Raw genomic sequence first — 20,881 nt, 5'->3', positions numbered from 1 at the left:
TCAATAGAATGAATTTTTAAAGGTATAAACTCTAAAATTGAACTTATGCCTCGAAAGACATAACTTGTGGCTTGGGCATAAGTTCACTAGATGGACTCCTTTAAGACATCAAGTTTTAAAACTAAACTTAACTTGTGTCTTAAGATATAAGTTCATTATTGTGATTTTTCAAAGCATAATATTCTAAAACTAAACTTATATTTTGGGTCATAGCTTGTGCCTTGGGGTAAAAGTCCAGTATATGAACTTCTTTAAGGCATAATGTTCTAAAATTGAACCTAGCCTTATAAGGTCTAACCTGTGTCTAGGGATTTTCTTAAAAAATATTAAGAGCATTTTCATCTGCTTAGTTACTTAATATGTTAAAAGATAAAAGATTAAAAATCATAAATTTATTAAGCAAAAATTAAAGACCACCCGAAATAGAGACATTCCTGAGAATGAACCCTAAATTTGTTGTTGTGAAGCCCAACACTCAAAACAGCCCAAATCCCATTCTCTTCTTGTGCTTAAATTTTGGGGAAAATGTAGGCCCAACATAAAACTTTGCACTTACATAGCCACTTCTTCAATTCGTCCCACATAACTAATTTTTTTGTATCAGTATTTAATTTATACATCCTTATATTATTATACAATATTTATATACCTATATAAATAAGTGTGTGATAATATGAAATATATTTATCTTGTATAAAAATGCATAAAACAATATATGAAAGTGAATAATATGTTGCTAGCTTCAAAAACAAACTTCTTCTGTGATTTGTAATTACTCTCTCCGTTTCAAAAAGAATGTCCTAGTTTGACTTGGAACGGATTTAATGTCCTAGTTTGATTTGGAACGGAGTTTAAGAAAAGAAAGAAGATTTTTTAATCTTGTAGTTCTAAATTAAAGTTTATTTCAAATATACCAAAATTCCCTTTAATCTTGTGGCCTTAAACATGCCTTGTGGAAAGTTGAAGTTAAAGTGTTGTCAAAAAAGAAAATGAGTCATTCTTTTTTAAACAGACTAAAAAGGAAATGAGGACATTCTTTTTGAAACAGAGGGAGTATAATTTTCGTTCAAAATCTGTTCAAATCTTCGTGATTTGGAAGTAGGATTTCCAAAAATCATTTTATAAGGATATATGTTATAGTATATTTTAATCAATCAATCAGCCATATACACCTCTATCCCATGCATGCATAATTTGTGTTATAACCTTTGGAAAAATTGCTTAAGTCTAAAATATTATAGATGCTTTCAAATTGTTAGACTTTATGAGAAATATTGCTTGAACAATCATTATTTGAACTAAACTTATTTACTTATCGACGAAATATGATAAAAGAGAATGATAAAATCTCCAATTTTGTGATTTTGTCCATATGATGAGCCAGATATAAGCGAAAGAACAAATATTTAATGCATGCATCTCGAATTAAGTAGGTCTTTTGGCCATATATTCTAAATATTTTTCACTTTATTTAAAAGTTATGGAGTTGGAGTCTTAGATAAAATCGAATTTGGTTATACTTTTTCCAAATAATATTTAGAATAATGTTCATGCTTAAATGTATTTAAATACAACTTCAAAAGTGATAAGTGAATTAAAATATAGGTTATAAGCCATTTTGGAAAATTTGAAACACAATTTCGAGTTAGATTTGAAACTTTCACGGTCAAACATTGATTTCAAATAAAATGAAAAGTCCAAAAGAAAGTTTTTATGACCAAGCAGATCCAAAGGTATAATCTACGTTTGATCATAAATTTTAAAAAATTATCATCAGATATCTATTTGCCTATGAAATTTTGATCAGATTTCTTCAATATTTTCAAGTATCCACAAACAATTTTTGGATTTTCGGGACTTCAACTCACAATTTTTTTCAAGTATAATGCATGTCCGAACACAACTTCAAATTTTAACTTTCAACTTCAAAATCTACCATCCAACGGAAGGTAAGTCAATTTAATCACTAGCAAACTTTATAACGACAAAGAGGTCACAACTAAAACGAAAGCATACGATACATTCATGAAATAACTATTTGATGATACAATCATAGAAAAAAAACAAACCCCATTTTTTATCACACCATATTTAACCCCTTTCATCACCATTCCACATGTCCTTAAACTTAGGTCCAGTTGGTCCTTCCTCACCCAAAACCTCATTTGGTAAACTTTTCACAAGTTTCTCAATAGCCCTCTTTAATTTTCCAGGCAAAAATCTCTCTATTTTTTTAAGCTCATTTGCAATATCATAGCTAATTTTTGGACCCCATTCTCTAGCATAGTTAAGCCACACTGGCTCAACAATTTTCAAATAATCACCAGCCACCACTGCATAATTTGCTCCAGTGTCCATCACCTGCCCCTTTGCTGTGTCATTTCTTAAGCCAATATTCCCACTCCCCTGCATATTTTGCCCTGTTTTCGAATAACAAGCGTGACCATGCAACGATGAATAGGCCACGGGCTTGTTACCATTTTCAAATTCAAGTTGTGGTGCACTCACCCAATTTCCTCCACTATGTTGGGAGAAGTACACACTTTGTAACTCTCCATTGAAGTTACTAATCCTTAACGTAATGTGTTCCCAATCGCCAACGTGCTGACCAATTTTCCCTAAGGGAATGTTGATGAATTCGATTTTTGCTCTAGCAGGGCCGTTAAAGGGGTAAAATAGCCATAGAGCGATATCAGTATGTGTCGCGCCAAACATTGGTTTAATATGTAAGTAGGATGTGGCAGCATGGAAATCTCCATTCTTGACACGATTTTTCGCTGAATCATCAGTTGGTAAGTCTAACCAATACGCGCCATCATTTGAACCATCTAGAGGAAGATTTGAACCGTCTGGCTGAACAAGAACCGGGGCAGATTCTTGCCCTTTCGTGTACAATAATACCCCATTCTGAAAAAACCAAGTGACAGAGGAAGGGTAATATTCTTCATCAGGGTGGAAGTAATATAAAGGCGAATACGTTTGAAATAGTGCTTGAACTTGGTTTAAAATTGGCATAGAAGAGAAATTTTCTACGATGTTTTTCAAACAAGCTAATGAATCTGCTGTAGCTCCGTTATTTAAAGCCATAAAAGCACCAGTAGACACTCCTAGACCCTTAATTCCTCTGTCTTTTGGTCTTGATGAGTACACATTCAACACATCATTTCCCCAAATCCAATCATCAGTTTCAGATACATCGGTTAAATCAGCACGAACACATCTGATTTTGTCAAGAGAAGGCTTCTGAGGAGACGTTGTTACAACGTGTCCAACAGATTTATAGCCCTCAGGGGGGATTGGGAGCCAGATATAGCAAACACCATCCTGTTTGATTTTCAAGTTTTCACTACTCCATACAAGAGTATAGTCATTTGGCAATTTTAGAGCATCTCCTGATGAATCTTTACCAATAAGAAGCCAACCAAAAAGGGGCAAATTGTTAGGTTGGCTATAGGATCCAAGCATAAAGAAATCATTTGGTAAATTTGATGGTTCAAAGAATGTAGCTCCAAGATTATCTGGTCCACCTTCTTGGCTAGCCCATACTTTAGTAAATGATGATATTTGAGATACTTGTAATCCTCCAAGATCAATGATTCCACTAGCAAACCCTTCACCTGATATTTAAACAAATAAGTCATGAGTTTGAGTCGTGGAATTAGTCACATCACACCCTAAGAGGGATGCACCCTTCCCCAAACCCTGTGTGAACATGGGATGCATGGTGCACCAGACTCCTCTTTTTTTTACATGTAATGCAAAAAATGTATCACTTTATCAAATATATTTGTCTAGATAGTAATATGGTGCAAAAAACGTGCGCCTTATCACCTAGACGCATGCACTAAAGCCTCAACTAAGCGAGGCAAAGGGCACAACATGGACTTCATCGAGCTTTAGGCGTAAAAGCGCTTTCAGGGAGCCTTTAACAACACTACAATTGATCAGATACTAATAAAGCAAAAATCATAACATAAAGTACCTGAAGGCCAAGTGGGCAATGGAGATGGAAACTTAAAGGGAGTATCAATTGGAAGTAACACATTAGCATCATCTTGATTTGAATTTTTTTTGTTGATGTTACCCATAGTTGAATCTTTCAAGGAATGGCTTGAAGGAAGTGTAGGGAATAAAATGAGGCAAGCAACAAATATATTCTGCAAAAGAGAAGTTGAATAATATGAAAGAAAGAATTAGCTAGCTATATATAGTTGAAAGAATAGCTCAATGGGTGAATTGTGCAATGAAACCTTAATGTGATGGTTATATATATATACTAAAATAACTTTCCTAGTCTTGACAAACTTATCTTCCTAGTTATTGACAATGTCAAAGACCATACCTACCAAAATCTTGGCTTCTCTGCTTTTTTCTACAAGTTAGAGATTTATATATGTATATATTAGGTAGGCTCTCTACATTACATTCAGCATTGTGAGGGGTTAATTCAAATTTTCTTCGTTACAAACTTGAATTATATATGTGTAGACAACAAAATTTTATTGTATTTAAGATGAACATCTACAAGACATCAAATATTATCTTTTTTCAAAAGAGGAGTGATCAAGAGGTGTTTTTCCTCAAGGTCAACTCGAAATATCGATCATCATATCGAACTACTATCTGACGTTCTTGATGATCAAATACATCAAGTAGGCCTAAAATACGTTACTAAAGACCTTTGAACAACAAAAAAACTTAGAAGAGAAAAATCAAGGAAATACACAAAATTCTACTCACAACGATTATCAATAAAATTACCTTTCTTTAATTTTTTGCGATAACAACTTAATTTACATTTTGAGAAAAAATTGTTGCAAACGATATAAGGTAAATGATTTGATATGTATATATAGTAAATGTGTCCTTTTCCAAATATAATATGAACGTGGAATGCTTCGTATACTGATCTGCCTTTTAAAGCACGTAACAAAATGCACATTATTAATTTTAGTCCCATGGCCAGAAAGGTAGATATAATGCTTAATAATTTCCCAAAGGAGATTTTACTTATATCTTAAAAAAACTACATTTGTTGATCATGGTTTTAATCATATAAGGTCAACAAGCATATGCTTCGTACAAGCAAAAAATATACTTTAGATACATGATGTGTTACACGTTTTAGAATATGCTAAACGATGCTACCTACTCTTTGCATTCGAAGTTTTTTTAATGATCGTACTATTTGAGGTCAACTTATACACATGGAATAATTTTACGCTATATCTTTCACCTCTCATCAAAAATAGATACCAGATAACTTTATCCAACTAAGCTAAGACAAATGAGAAGAAATTACTTACTATTTTTTTAATCTCTTTTGAGAATTGAACTCTGAGACCTCACGATTCTCAACTCACTTCATGGACTACTGAATCACGATGCAAGTCGTGTCTACTTTTTTTAACTAAAAGTTTTCCAGGAAATCAAATGAGACCAACATTTACCTTTACTTGTTCAACCTCATCATCACCTTTTTATTATATAAGATTAAAAAATTTCCTTGTGTTCCACAACAAATACTAATAAATTCAAAAGAACATGTTGTTCCCATAATGGCAATAATTAATCATAGATTAATAATCGATAGAGTTAGGTGGGGTGGAAATGCAGCTTAATTAATTTGGCCAGAGAGCTTAACAGTAAATTAAAAGGGCCGTCATCAATATAATATTGGAAGTTAGAGGAAACGGATTAACTTAACAAATCACCAAAATTATGGGATTCTTTTTAAATCTATTTGGTTTATATATATGATGGTTGTTATCCGTGGTATTGTATTGTGTTGTTAATTTAAATATTTATTTTTATTGTTACTTAATTTTTTGTACTGTATCATTGAATTCATTAAAATTTTATATAGCGATCAATTTGATGTGATCGTGTCATTACTCTCCCATAATATAATACTCACAATACATTATGATACGATACGTAACAACCCTTACAAAGTTGTATATATTCTTCAAGCTAAGTTCTTATCCATACTTAAAAGCTAAACTCGTTATTAGTTATTATGATTTGCAAGTTATGTTTTATCACGCAGAAGCCATGATGAGTGCTGATAAGAATATGCTTGGCGTGTGGTTATGTTATCCAATAAATTTTGTCACTAGTAAATTTTATATATGTATTTTCAATTTTTAGTTATATTATATATCCCTCTCATTCTATTTTAACTGTTATTTTAATTTTTTTTCACATCCATTACGAAAATTAATAAATACAATTTTTAGGTACATAAAGGGAAAAAAGTGATCTCTTGGGTAACATTTTTGTTACAATTTTATCCTTTATTCAGTTCTCATACCGTAAAAAGCCCTTTATTAACAAATAACAACTAACTTTCAATTTAAACAATTTATTGAAAATATATTCATTTCTCATACAGTAAAAAGCCCTTTATTAACAATTAACTTTCAATTTCAATTTTTTATTGAAAATAAAATATTGAAAACATATACAATGTGAATAAAAAAGTGTTCCTAACACATGTCCACATGTAAATGTCCATTTTTTCCCCAAAGAATGAAAGAAATCAGAAGAATATAAGAAACGTATTTTGATTATTACTATTTATTTATTTTTTAAAAACGAATCAAATTGGAGCAATGGCGATATTTTGTAACTCACCTTAGCTTATGGCATGCCACATGGGAAATGGACCGACCATGTTAGCCTTTTGTTAAGATTTAATTTATAAAATCAATTTTATAAAATGCAAGACATGTGTTTATTAAAACGTTCATTTGTTATTTAATTACGATTAAATGATACTATATCTTTACTTTAATTCTTAATTGATTAGGTAAATTGATTGATGATAAGATACTCAACGGAGAAACTAAATAATTACACATAATCCACTATAATTTATTATTATTATTATTATTATTATTATATAAAATATTACGTATCTTATCACTAATTAAGAGTTTCATATCATATATTGTGGAAGATACATCTAGATACATGTATTTTTGCTACCAGATATACTAAAATAGAGAGAGGAGCGAGAAGGGGAGGGAGGCGAGTGAGATTTGTTATGTATCCCAGATATATATGAATCACATTAGATACACACTAGATATATGTATATGTATATATCTAATGTGATTCACATGTATTTGGAATACCATGTACATAGGAGAGTGACGACCGAGATGGGAGAGAGGTGACTGAATTTGTTATGTATCCAAAATGCATGCGAATCCACTTGGATACAATGTATCTAGAACAAACTACACTTAATTTTGACCCCATGTATCTTGAGATACATTTATCTAAACGCACCAAAATCTGATAAAATACATAATATTGCAAACTAAAGTATATCCAAGTAATTAACTCCTAAATATTGGGTAAGTTTCCCTTGCCCAATATTTCAATTTTGTTTGGGCTGGCCTACTTAATTAGCTAGTGATCTACTCTATACGTCAGCCCAACCATCAGTTTTTAGGGCAGCCCAACTTAGCTCCTAGCTTGAAGTTTTTTCAAGGATTGCTTGTGTTTTAGGGTGGTTTTTAATTTTGGGAAACTTACATAAATTTCACTAGTTTAGGAGTTAATTAGTTAGATAAATTATAATTTGCAATATTACGTATCTTATCAGATTTTGGTACGTCCAAATAAGTTCAGATACATGTATCTTGAGATACATGAAGTCAAAATTAGGTGTAGTTTGTTCTAGATATACTATATCCAAGTTGATTCACACTTACTTATCTGGGATATATGACAAATCTTGCTCACCTCCCTCCCTATTTTAATATATGTGATAGTAAAAATACATGTAACTAAGTGTATATCTTCCTCAATATATAATAGAAAATTCTTAATTAGTGATAAAATACATAATATTTTGAAAGTATAGATAATAACAATATATATGATAGTGAATTATGTCTTAATAGTTTTTAGTTTAGTTTTTGTTTTAAACTAAGATTTTTTTTATTCTTGGTCGTTATTACTCTATTTAATAAAAAATTATGAACCAATACATCCTTATCTAGGATTTAATTTCTGCCTTGTTTGGCACAAGTTTGTAGAAATTATGTTCTGTCTTTTAGACATAACGTATGAGTTCTCAAACTGAAATTTTATCTCTATTGGCATAAGTTCTATAGACACTAAATTATGTTATTTTTTTCAATTAAGTCTTTTTTTTCTTAAAAAAAAAGGTTTTGTTGAATCGCCATATCAATTATGTCATTTATCATATAACTTGTGCATTCTGAATCGAATTTTACCTCCATTGGCATAAATTATATATGAACCATATTGTCATATTTTTTACAACATAATTTGTGAATTCTAAACTGAACTTTTACCTCTATTGACATTAAGTGACAACTCATGTTATATTATAATACAAAAGTATAAACTTATCCGCCAAAAAAAAAAAATCCGAATGAAAAATATTATTTCTGGTAATTAATAGTACCTTGAAGAGAAGAAAGCGCAGTAGCAAAAAGAGCTGAGACGAAAATACCGATGACGTCATCATCGCCATCGAAACCGTCGCAGCTCTTCCGTATTTTCTGTTAATTCAGCTTCTCCGGCGAGTTCTCCGTCCACCGATACACACATACAATACACACAATTGGATAGTCCAACCCAATGTGAATATCAAACACAAGCGGAAAACCAAAAAAGTCACAATGAAAGCACTAATATAGAGTATATATTATAGTGTTAATTGAGGATTTTATCAGTTCCTCATTTTCTGGTTAATTTGTACTATAATATGAGTTTTAATTTTCCTAAAATATAGTACTAACTACTGTTATTACTCCTATAATTATGGTGAGATTTGGAGGTTACAAATATTAATGTAAGCTTGTACCATTTAATGTAATTTGCTATTAATTGAATTTCTCTTAAGTAATTAGCTGGGTAATTAAACTTAGGATATATATGATTTAAATCAATTAATCAACAGCAACATTTTTTAACAGTACAATACAAACATTTTATTAAGAAAATAATATATACCCGTATATTATCTAATCCGTAGGTTTTAAAGTCAGATTTGATCAAAAGCGATATTATTTCAATGACGAGTTTGGCAAGTGTACAAATTGTCTGAAATATTAAAGATAGGATTTGAATAAATAAATAAAATTTATTTACTTTAATTCTATTGATTTATGTGATTAGTGCAAGGATATTTAATGGAGTAATAAGGTAACCATATTGTCATACTACAGAGGATATATATGGACATATGATTCTAATGGCACCATTTTGTTGATATTTGAATCGAATTTTAACTAAATTATGTATAACTGCCGATTAGAGCTTCTATAAATATAAGGATGTGAAAAAAAATATACTTAATACAATATTATCATTTTCCTTGAGTTTCTGCATACTTGTTCAAAATCTCTTAACTTTTCAAATGATATATGGTATTAGCCCAAAAAGTTTGTTAACAAACCAGATATATATATGAGGTTAAAATTGGAATGCAGTGCCATAGAAAGTACGAAAAGATCCGAGGTGTTCTCAGTTTACATATTTCTAGTGGTGTTTTTGATAGTCATCGTTAATTTTTAAATTTATTTTGTTAGTTACGTTGAATCTAAAGTGTTCCACTTTAACAATTTTTAAGAAATTCAAGATAATGTTCACAATTACATTTGAAGAATATTTCCATAAATAAGGGATAAAATTTTGATCATAATATTCATTCCTAGAGGTGGTAGCAAATATAAAATGATTACTACTATTTAGTCAATAGACTTTATTTAACAGTCAAAAATGTGTAAACTGTTGCGACCCCATCAACCCAATCCCCCAATCAAATTGTTTTGACTTGACTATGTAAAGTTGAAGCAGAATTCTCGCAGTAGAAAGTGACTTCACAAATATTATTGGTAAAGAGAAAATCCTAAAAAAAAGTTTATTATTTTTTTTTTCTTTTTTTTTTATTGTTTTGGTTTTTCAAGTCAGATACTAGTATTAGAACTCAATTAATTTGAATTCACGTCAGATAGGTCTCTATTCGGGAGATAACGTATTCTATCAAAGATTTTTTTATATTCAAGACTCAAATTTTAGAGTTAAAAAATAAAATTAGTTACTGCAATTTCAAACTTATTTTCTTTTGAATCGATTCGGTCGCAAAGCGTTATGCATCGAAAGACTAGATATGAACAATTTTATTTGGTTATTAACCTAGACGCATGAGTTGGATTATTTATGATTGGGTCCACGTGAATCAATTAAATAAATCCCCACAAATGACATTTCAAAATTCCATGGATGATGCATTTTTAGTTTGAAAATTAATGTTAAGGAAATTGTGATCCAATTGGAGCAAGGAGTCATGACATTTGCAATCCTAAAATTAATGTGAAGGACAATTAGAATCCAGAAAGAATAAACAAATCTGTATCATTTATAATACGTCACAAACATTTTAATCTTTCTTTTTTCAAATTATTGCTAACAAGACATTTATTTTTAAAGGGATAAAAACAAATAAAGACAAACTTACAGAGAATGTGGTGCGTGGATAAGATTACTCTTCTCTTAATTAGAGGTCTTAAATGAGCCATAAATATAAAAAAAATCTTGATAAGAAGCACTTTCCACTAAATAAAACCCTAAGTGGTGCGAATTTGAAATAACTAAACTCTAATGCAGTTATCTAAACCTACGGGCGCCGGCTTTTGCACCGTATTGAATAGCTACAAATAATACTAGGGATTAACTCAACAAAAGCACTTGGCACTACACCATTCCACAATCAATCTGAATTCACCAAAGGTCTTTAGAAGTTCATATTCTTTTATTAAAATATTATAATTATAATTATACCTATTTTGAATAATTTTTTCAACAAAAACACCCAACATTCCATTGTATATCATCGACGTATACGATTCACATATTATATACCTTACTAATATAATATATAATAGTATGATTCAACTATTTTGATTGTTGTTATCGTCGGAATATATAATTATATGTGGTATACTCTGACGATATACAAACACACCAAAGTATGGACAAATTTTATATTATAATTTATAATTATAAATAGAAAACAGTACTCTTATAATCTAAGATTAGTAACCGTTTGGCCAATATAGGGGTCAATGACTATTTCTAAATCTTTAGCCCTCTTCGCCTGCAATCTCTTTAAACTAATTTGTCTCACTAATCACGACTAATGAGTTGTTTATAAACTTATAGTAAAAGTTAAGTTAAATGAGTTGTATTATTCATTTTGTTAATTGTACCTTAAAAATTAGGTGAATTGTGAAAGCTTTCCCTTATCCCATTTAAAAGGTAATTATATTCTGATTCATGCTTAAGCTAAACTTGTTTGATCACGTGAAAACTTATTTGCTAAGGCCTAAGGGGCAGTTTGGTAAATGATTCAAATGTGAGTTACTCATGTATCAAGTTTTGCATAAGTAATATATTGTGTTTGGTAGTTGATTAGGAAGTAAAATATTTATGTATAAAATTAATAGGTATAATACATAAATATGCCCTTTAACTTGGCTTCAAATCACATTGATGCCATTCAACTCTGGGTGTGCACAAGTAGACACTTAAACTTGTATAAAATTGAACAAATAGACACACATGTCCTACATGACATCCTACATGTCATTTTTTGTCCTACGTGGTGTCCTACGTGTATTATGCCATGTAGGATTCATATGTTTACTTGTTCAACTTTATACAAATTTAAGTGTCTACTTGTACATATCCAAAGTTGGAGGACATAAACGTAAAATGAAGCCAAGTTAAAGGGCACTTTTATGTGTTATGCCAAATTAATAGGATGTTTGATTTACAGTTTAGAAACCAACATAACTAATACATCCATATGTTATGAGAAAGTCTATGCATCAACAAAAGATGAAATAACTGTTACATGTACAATTAATATTTAAATAATTAATCTTTGTATAACTAATACCTGCATAATTCTAATCAGTTACAAAACACCCGTAAGGGTAATTAATAAAAACTTTGAAGTTTAAGTTGCTTGTATCCAAATCACAAACCAACAAACTAGAAGCAAAGACTTTTTAAGTTGAAAAGTAAGTAACCAAGTCAAGTCTTTATACAATCCCCTTCCATCCATCCCACCCACAATATAAACTCCAAACATAATCAAACAAATATGTAGCTATTTTCCAAAGTAATATTACAAGATTGTAACAAACAAACCATACTCTTCATATTCCAAAATTTGATATTTTAGAAAAATAACAACATATATAGTCCTTTCCAATCTTTGAATTGGCTTACTTCAATTTCGAAGTAATTTTCATTTCTCTAAGAAAAATGAGAGAAGAGAAAACATTCTCCTTCTTTCTTCTACTATTCTTTATCTTAATTTCTCAAACAACAGCCACAAATTACCCAATCAATGTCTGGCCCAAGCCCACAACATTCCAATGGCCCAACCCAAAATCAATCTTCCTCTCCTCAACCTTCACCATCTCCCACCCGTACCACCGGTACCTCACTCCCGCCGTCGACCGTTACCGCCACCTAATCCTCTCAGAGCACCACCGTCCCATCATCACTCCGGCGATCAACATAACTTCATCAATCCCGTTGCAAAGCCTCATCATCTCCGTCTCCGATGTCACTTCACCGCTCGCTCACGGAGTCAACGAATCCTACTCTCTCTCCACACCTTCCGACGGCTCCGCCTCCGCCTACATCACTGCGGAGACTGTATGGGGAGCCATGCGAGGGCTGGAGACATTCTCACAGCTCGTGTACGGAAACCCTACCAGAGTTGCAGCCGGCGTGTACATACACGATCTGCCGATTTTCACTCACAGAGGTGTGGTGTTGGACACTTCGAGAAATTTCTACGGAGTCGATCACTTGTTAAGGCTTATTAAAGCTATGAGTATGAACAAGTTGAATGTTTTCCACTGGCACATAACTGATTCACATTCATTTCCGCTTGTGATTCCATCGGAGCCGAAGCTCGCCGGAAAAGGAGCGTACAGCAACGAGATGATGTATTCGCCGGCGGACGTGCAGAAGATCGTGCAATATGGAATGGAACACGGAGTTAGGGTTTTACCTGAAATTGACATGCCTGGTAAGTTATGGAATCATGATAAAGTAGAATAGAATAATGTATGGATACTTTTCGTTTACAATTTCTAGGTAATCCCGAAAAGGAATAAGATTGGACTTTTGGAAGTATTATTAATTTATCAGGACATTGGGATCATTAATTTATTAATTTTAACTTAATGGGACCTTCTTGAATTTATTTTGAACTTTTTCTTCTGGCAAATTAAATGAAAATGTTTGAATCTTTTAAACCAGCTTGATAAAGGTAAAGCCGTAGAAAGTGCGGTAGTCCTTATTTCTACGATTGATATTTTGCTACTTCACCAAAATAACATAATCCAAATGAGAGGCAAATTGCTATATCCTCCACAGATCGAAGAAGGTTATATCACGTTGTAAGATTTCTTTTGTTAAACATATATTACAGGAACAAAGAAAAGTTTATTGCTAACACTATTAAATGTCTTGTGTTTGTCCCATTTTGCAAATATTGCAGCACATACAGGATCGTGGGCTGAAGCTTACCCTGAGATAGTCACTTGTGCAAATATGTTCTGGTGGCCCGCTGGAAGTAGTCCAGCTCTTGCAGCTGAACCAGGCACTGGCCAACTGAACCCCTTGATTCCCAAGACCTATGAAGTAGTCAAGAATGTCATCCGGGACACTATCGCCATGTTTCCAGATTCACTCTTTCACGGAGGAGCAGATGAGATCAATTCAGACTGTTGGAATACTGATCCATCAGTCCAAAAGTTTGTTGCTAGCAATGGAACTCTCAGTCAGCTACTCGAGAAGTTTATCAATAATACCTTACCTGAAATCCTCTCACTCAACCGTACGGTGGTCTACTGGGAGGATGTTATATTGAGTGGTAATGTGAAAGTGAATCCTTCTCTGCTTCCTCCACAGAATGTTATCATGCAAACTTGGAATAATGGACCAAACAATACAAAGCAGCTTGTCACTTCTGGCTACCGTGTCATTGTGTCATCTGCAGATTACTATTACTTGGATTGTGGCCATGGAAGCTTCGTTGGAAATGACAGCCGCTATGATCAGCCACCAGGTACTGACCAAGGCAATGGTGGATCCTGGTGTGGACCTTTCAAGACGTGGGAAACCATTTACAACTATGATATAACCTACGGCCTAACTGATGAGGAGGCTCAGTTGGTAATTGGAGGGGAAGTAGCATTATGGTCCGAACAAGCTGATTCAACTGTTATGGACTCGCGAATTTGGCCAAGAGCATCAGCAATGGCAGAAACCTTGTGGTCAGGGAATCGCGATGAAACAGGAATGAAGAGATATGCAGAGGCTACTGATCGACTGAATGAATGGAGGTACAGAATGGTTTCTAGAGGAATAGGTGCTGAACCGATTCAACCACTTTGGTGTCTCAAAAACCCAGGAATGTGTAACACAGTTCATTCATTTACTAGCTGATCGATCCTTCATCAGTGTATGTACCAGTCTCTTTTCCACCTCCTCTCAGTTTTCATTCAAAACTGAAAAGAGGTGTCATTTATCTGTATTACTGTATCTTCTATATTCAGAGCCAGTTTATTTTGTAATGTTACCTTCTATTGTCACCACATTACCGTGATTTTACTAAGCAAATGAATTTGGGAATTTCTTACATTGTTGTTTTCCCCTATCTGTACTTGCTGATGTTGTCTAGCTTAAAGCCAAATACATCCATTTTTTGAAGATAGCAACTATCGTATGGTTCTATGAATTTTCACTCGGGTGTATCAATAAAAAAGTAAACACACGAACGAAGAAGCTAACCTAGGGATTCTACATATTTAGTATATATGTGTTAAACAAATTGACCTATCTACATAGTGTGATTTTCTAGTAAAGAGGTGTTTTGGATTGTTCCCTAGTTTTTTTCTCTTCCCTAGATGTCTTCAAGCCTTTAAAAATAACTTAGAAAACTATAGGCTAACAAAGTGGTTGCTACAACGATATACTTTAGTTATCGGGTGAAGCCTTCAAAAAGTGACCAACTATCCATACTAGTTGCTACCTTACGCTGTCATTTTTCCAATAGGAGTAATTGAGACAATATGGCATAGCATGCTTAGAAGCAACTTATATGTATAATTCTTTAGCACAAACCAAAGAGATGTATTCAAAATAAATAAATTTCCTGCCCTTCACTATTCTTTTTTAATTTCCATTTCTATCATTGTGTATTGACTTTTCAATCTCCTACTACCTTTAAAAAATTACACAATTTCTTAAATTCTAATTCAAGATTCAAATTATTAACTTGGTAAAAACGTGTACACGTAATGACATATAGATTCAAGAAATTTCATCCTGTGACATACTGACACCTTGATCATTCGATGTCTTTGTCCCTATTTAGAGTTGAATTACTTGCAAGTGTTTGCTAAATCTGGATACGGTACAGTTGGCAAATGTATTTATATACAATTTTATTACCTAAATATTAGACAGTCAAGGTAGTTTAAGTGAATATTCAAGAATTCAGAAACAATACCGAGTGCAAATTTTAATTAAAAAAGTTAAGATATCCATTTCCTAGAGGATTTCACCAATGCCACATCTTAATAGGATCGCGTTGTTAGATTTAAACTCTCTTACAAGAGTAATTGTGACAATAGGGCCATAGGCTGACACTAGTAACCTAAACGAGGGACGTGTAGTACTCTTTTCCTTTAGAAGAATTCAATTTGTGAGTATTCGATTAATAATAGTTTTTACCAAATAGACAAGTGAAATATAAAATGATCATTATGTTAAATACGCGACATTTCCACAGGAAACTTAAGTAGTTCAGTTAATTGACTAAATTTTTACCTTGTTAGTAAAAGTTTAATTCCTCACGTTGTAATACCCTGGCGCACTTCACTTTCCCCTGCCCCAATTTAATTTCTTAAAAATGACACTCCCTAATTGCCTCAATCTCCATTGCACCAAACTTTTGACTTTCCACAAAACAATACCCAAATCTTAAACAAAGAAAATACATCAATAATTTTCCATCATTTCTTGCACTCAATCACTTAAACCAAACATAATCTTTCATTTTTATAACTTACTTGTGCTAGTGAGCTTTCTCAAATTTCATCTATAAAAACAGACTACTCAAAAACAAAAGAGTACTCTCAACAAAAAGTCCAAAATCTTTAAATCAACCATGAATTCCTCAATCCAAGCAAAATTAGTACTAGTACCATTCATGATGGCTCTAATTCTATTACTAATTGCACCATCTTCAGAAGGTGCTATCACTTGTGGCACAGTAATTAGCTCAATCAAGCCCTGCCTCAGCTATTTACAAGGCAGTGGTGGGAAACCACCACAACCTTGCTGTGATGGTTGTCAATCTCTTGTATCTGCTGCAACAACTGTACCAGATAAGCAGGCTGCATGCACTTGTCTAAAGAATGCATCTCAAAAAATCAACATTAATTCTCAACTTGCAGGGAGTCTTCCTAAGAGTTGTGGAATCTCCTTGTCCTTCCCTATTTCATCCACTGTTGACTGCACCAAGTAATATTACTCTCCTCCCTCCCTTATTAGGGTGTTTGGCACGACAATAGTCATTTTTCATACATGACTTTAGAAAATAATGTTTTTCGTGGAAAATGTTATACGTATTTTACAAATCAATAGTGTTGTGATATGGAACTTTTTAGTACTATTAGAGGCCGATAATATGTCTAAATGTTGGTTGATCTGAAGTACGTGAAATGAAATTAAGAGCTAAAATAATTATAGGGGTGCTAAATGAGCGGACTAAACTGAATTTGAACGAGTCGAGTGCAATAAATGTTGAATCATTGGGTTGAGATGGCAAACCAATGGGTCATAACTAATAACCCAACCTTCCCAACACTAGTCAAATTTTATTTAATTAACATACAAAACTAATTCAACTTTTTTTTTTTTTTATTGTTGTATACATATAACGTATCAAATCAAAAAGAGAATTCTTTTAAAATATTTTCACAAGATCTCAGTTGGATTAATTTGACTTACATATTTAAAATAAATCAGTTCAATTTTTAAATAAGCTTAATCGAGCTATGCATAAGTTGAGTTAATAATCGGGATGAGTCATAACAATGTTTTTATGGACTAATAGCTTTTGTCGATATGTGCTTGATATATAATTTTGTACATCGTTACTACTCTTGCAGGATCAATTGAAGTGTTTTAAGGATGCCATATATATATACAAGGCATTTCTTTGGCGTGATGAAGGCTATTTATATAGCAAATAAAATTTGTTTGGATGCATATTATAAGTTATAATTGTGATTTTTTTTTTCTGGTTTATATTTGTAATATAATATATCTCGATGTTATGTTCAGGATTTTTGCACTTTTGTTGTGCATGTAATAAAATTGTGTTTTCTCCGATGAGGAGAAAATTCAATAGCTTTTCTTATAATATACGAAACGAGCTAGCTGGGCTTACATTGAATTAAATCAAATATGTACGTTATGAGAATTTATCAAAGTTTTTGTTATTCTTTTTTTTTTTTTCCTTTTTGGGTTATCGATGTTTACGTCAAACTAATTGCGATTTGAACATAATAATATACTATGTGATATGATTCAGAGCACTAAAATCAAACTATTTTTTTCTTTATGTATGAATTTGAATATATTGTTTTAAAGTTTTTCTTTTAGAATATTTGTGATAACTATGAGCCGTATAATTGTTCCCTTTTTTTTTGGGCAAACTCAATTACAAACAAACATAACATGGCACCTTCCATGTGAAAATCCTACGTAAGCTACAACTACGCATTTCATGCAAGCTCTATACACTTTGATTATTTTAGAGAACATTACTATTATATTATGGTAAAGACGGATTTAGGATATAAAATTTTTATACGACAAAAGAGAAATCACTTTTTGATTTTAACTAGTTTGTAATTCTATAATTTTTCACCTCATTGACCGTGAATAATGCATTTAATTTTATTTTAATCTTCTCCATTATCTTTAGCCAATTCGATATATCGTCATCAACCAACAACTTTATTTGTCTTCATGTCCCTTTAAAACTTCTATAAATTAAACCACAAACCATTTGGAAAGAATTAAATCAAACTCAAAAATCCCAATAGCCTTAACTTCACCATGAAGCCTACATATCCTTTTGTAACATTATTTTCAATACTCTTCTTCTTGATTCTCCAAACTTATAACTCACATGCCGAAAACATTAAGTGTGACAACATAGAACGAGCCTTGAGACCTTGCGTGGTGTTCTTCAGGGGCGGAAGTGGGGTGACTGGGATTCCTCCATTCGCGTGTTGTGCTGGAGTTTCAACTCTCTCACAAATCGCGAACAACACAGCTGATAGGTCAGCTGTTTGTAGATGTGTTCAGTCAGCAATAAAAGATTTGAGAATCACCGATGCAACAGCTAAAGCGCTTCCCCGTAGATGTGGAATCGCCTTGCCCTTCACTTTCTCTCCTTATGTCAAATGTCCTGGTACGAGTTTAAGTTCTATATATTAATAAAAAAAAAATATTTACATGACATGGATCATTTATAATGTTATTGTAGATAATCATTAGGTAAAATTTGTGCATTTTTACTTTTGTATTATTTAATTAGTATATATACTTACCTTATAGGTTGTAATCATAATTATAATATATATATGTTTAAATAAGTAGCTTGATACTATAACCAAACAGATTTGAATTACTTTTTTTGGTGAACTATTGGAATAGTAATAAACTATGTACTACGTACTAGCAAATTTTTATTTATTTTTTAATTTCTATTAATTTGTTCTACTGTATTTATTACTTTGCTATAATTACATCGAGTAAATTAAATGTTTGTTCTTTTGGCAGGATAAAATGATCTTAATTTGGAAATCACTAAGATGAAGCTCTTGCTGGAATTATGAGTATAAATATTCCATGAATTTTGTGTTTTTTCTTTAGTATTAATTATTTGGTATTTCATTTTTCTGCATCTTCATGTAATTTCTCAATTGCGTGTATTTCGTCTTATGTTGATGTTTCTATAGTTGTAAACACTAAATAGCAATCTGCACTAGTCTGTATTTATTTTTTTTGCAATAAACTGACCCATCGCAAAAATAAAAGGGTGAAAATTATTTACTCGTTAAATTTTGTTTTAGAAATGTAACATCTCCTTCTAATTTTGAATAATTCACATTCTCCCTCATTTATCTCAATTGAACAATTTAAGTTCTCAATTTACCCTAACCTTTAATTTTTCTCCTTTTACTTTGTTAATATTATAATATTTTTAAATCTATATTATGGATTAACCTATAAAACAAATTTATAATTTTATTATAAAGTAAAACCGTGAATAGTATTTTTCAAAGTTTATATAATTTGAATGGCCTCAATGAGCTAGACTTCTTATGTGGAGAGTGAATTAAGCATCGCCCTCACAAACATACGTGGTACCTCCTTTATCCTTGTTAGAAATATGGTGGATAATAATTCAACTTCAAACTCTCACCTCTATAAATATGAACAACTTTAGCCAACTCTACTACAACAAACAAAAACAAAAAATAAAAAAAATAAAATCTTTTTAAACGTATCTATCTTTACCTATCTGAAAATAAGACAGATTACCTATCGAAACTTCACAATGAGTCCATCATCAACATCATTCGCTCTTGTTGTTATTCTAATCATCTCCTCCTTATCGATTTCGAATTCGTCTTCATTGAAACCCGTGCATAGTTTAGAAGCTAATGAAGTTAAGTGTAGAGATATAACTAGACATATGAAATCTTGCATAGATTGGACGAAAAGTGGTTACAAGAATAATAAGGTTCCTCCAAAGGCTTGTTGCAATCAAATATTTAAACTTAATACTATGGGAAAGGACTCTCAAGCAGAAGTAGCCATTTGTGAATGTGTTAAGGCAGGATTACAAGATCCAAATATCAATGCAAAAGCAGCTGAATCACTTACTTGGGGTTGTAAAGTTCTCTTGGCTTACCCTACCACACCAAAAGTCAATTGTTCCGAGTAAGTTTAGCTACCTTTTGTTTCAATTTATTTGTCATATATAAATTAATTTGATCATATCGTAATTTTTGTGACAGGATAACCGCTCCAAATACCAAATTTTGAGGCTTGGAGTGATTTGGAGAAACAACAAGATGTAATATTTTATATTACAAATAGAGTTTGGTATGTAGATTGATTTGTCTATAGGACATATAATTTCCTAGACAATCATTATAGGATCTATGGAGTATTCGGTTAGGACTTTGTATTACTTGTTAAAAAAATATCCAATAAACTGTGTGTTTATATATTTCAATATTTAATTATATTCAAAATTGTTGCATTGTTTTGAAAGATTACATCCTCTTCTTTTCTTTTATAATTTTCCTTTTTTGGAGAAATTAAATTAGAGCGTGTCAACGGATTATAAATCAAAATCTACATTTTTTCCTTTTCAAAATTTAAAAAAATAAAATAAGTAATGAACAAATAAAAATGAACGAAGATGGAAGCTCAAAATATGAGCGGTGATATGGATAACTATGAGCCGAATGTATAAATCAAACTTGACATGGCACCCTTCCACACCTGCACGTGAAAATCCTACGTAGCATACATGTATTTCATGTTTTTTGTTTTGGTTTGTTTTAATAAATGTTTCAATTTATATGTATTTTAATGAGCAACTTTCACATATAGCAAACACAAAATTCATATTTGTATGCTATAGCAAAGTTTGCATAATTGCGCTCCATAACAAACATATATATGTATAATTCGCTATACATATACAAAA

The 20,881-nt window shown here is 31.9% G+C and overlaps 4 protein-coding genes across 4 annotated transcripts; 3 read left to right on the top strand and 1 right to left on the bottom strand.

The window, feature by feature from the left end:
- Positions 1-1,969: 1,969 nt before the first annotated feature.
- On the bottom strand, positions 1,970-4,215 carry LOC102589484 (uncharacterized). Its single transcript, XM_006359068.2, has 2 exons — positions 3,983-4,215; positions 1,970-3,617 (listed from the first exon to the last, which is right to left on the bottom strand). The coding sequence occupies exons 1-2, from the start codon at positions 4,086-4,088 to the stop codon at positions 2,092-2,094; spliced, it is 1,632 nt and encodes a 543-aa protein (XP_006359130.1). The 5' UTR covers positions 4,089-4,215; the 3' UTR covers positions 1,970-2,091.
- A 7,884-nt stretch (positions 4,216-12,099) lies between these two features.
- On the top strand, positions 12,100-14,713 carry LOC102589156 (beta-hexosaminidase 2). Its single transcript, XM_006359067.2, has 2 exons — positions 12,100-13,096; positions 13,571-14,713. The coding sequence occupies exons 1-2, from the start codon at positions 12,319-12,321 to the stop codon at positions 14,518-14,520; spliced, it is 1,728 nt and encodes a 575-aa protein (XP_006359129.1). The 5' UTR covers positions 12,100-12,318; the 3' UTR covers positions 14,521-14,713.
- Positions 14,714-16,199: 1,486 nt separating this feature from the next.
- LOC102588833 (non-specific lipid-transfer protein 4.1-like) lies at positions 16,200-17,591 on the top strand. The gene is made up of 2 exons (XM_006359066.2): positions 16,200-16,602; positions 17,253-17,591. The coding sequence occupies exons 1-2, from the start codon at positions 16,247-16,249 to the stop codon at positions 17,260-17,262; spliced, it is 366 nt and encodes a 121-aa protein (XP_006359128.1). The 5' UTR covers positions 16,200-16,246; the 3' UTR covers positions 17,263-17,591.
- A 2,065-nt stretch (positions 17,592-19,656) lies between these two features.
- On the top strand, positions 19,657-20,243 carry LOC107062967 (non-specific lipid-transfer protein B-like). Its single transcript, XM_015314278.1, has 2 exons — positions 19,657-20,103; positions 20,181-20,243. The coding sequence occupies exons 1-2, from the start codon at positions 19,718-19,720 to the stop codon at positions 20,206-20,208; spliced, it is 414 nt and encodes a 137-aa protein (XP_015169764.1). The 5' UTR covers positions 19,657-19,717; the 3' UTR covers positions 20,209-20,243.
- Positions 20,244-20,881: the final 638 nt, after the last annotated feature.

The sequence above is a fragment of the Solanum tuberosum genome, unplaced genomic scaffold, assembly GCF_000226075.1.
Source record: "Solanum tuberosum cultivar DM 1-3 516 R44 unplaced genomic scaffold, SolTub_3.0 scf00284, whole genome shotgun sequence".
In the NCBI taxonomy this organism is placed as follows: Eukaryota; Viridiplantae; Streptophyta; class Magnoliopsida; order Solanales; family Solanaceae; genus Solanum; species Solanum tuberosum.
Note: the sequence above shows the minus strand (reverse complement) of the source record. Positions and strands in the feature narration are given on the sequence as shown.

Excerpts from the sequence above, each read along its gene's own strand:
- LOC102589484 (XM_006359068.2), bottom strand. The coding sequence starts at position 4,088 with ATGGGTAACATCAACAAAAAAAATTCAAATCAAGATGATGCTAATGTG. Across the intron at positions 3,618-3,982 it reads ATTGCCCACTTGGCCTTCAG|GTGAAGGGTTTGCTAGTGGA; the intron begins GTACTTTATGTT and ends TTTAAATATCAG.
- LOC102588833 (XM_006359066.2), top strand. The coding sequence starts at position 16,247 with ATGAATTCCTCAATCCAAGCAAAATTAGTACTAGTACCATTCATGATG.
- LOC107062967 (XM_015314278.1), top strand. The coding sequence starts at position 19,718 with ATGAGTCCATCATCAACATCATTCGCTCTTGTTGTTATTCTAATCATC. Across the intron at positions 20,104-20,180 it reads CCAAAAGTCAATTGTTCCGA|GATAACCGCTCCAAATACCA; the intron begins GTAAGTTTAGCT and ends TTTTTGTGACAG.
- LOC102589156 (XM_006359067.2), top strand. The coding sequence starts at position 12,319 with ATGAGAGAAGAGAAAACATTCTCCTTCTTTCTTCTACTATTCTTTATC. Across the intron at positions 13,097-13,570 it reads ACCTGAAATTGACATGCCTG|CACATACAGGATCGTGGGCT; the intron begins GTAAGTTATGGA and ends CAAATATTGCAG.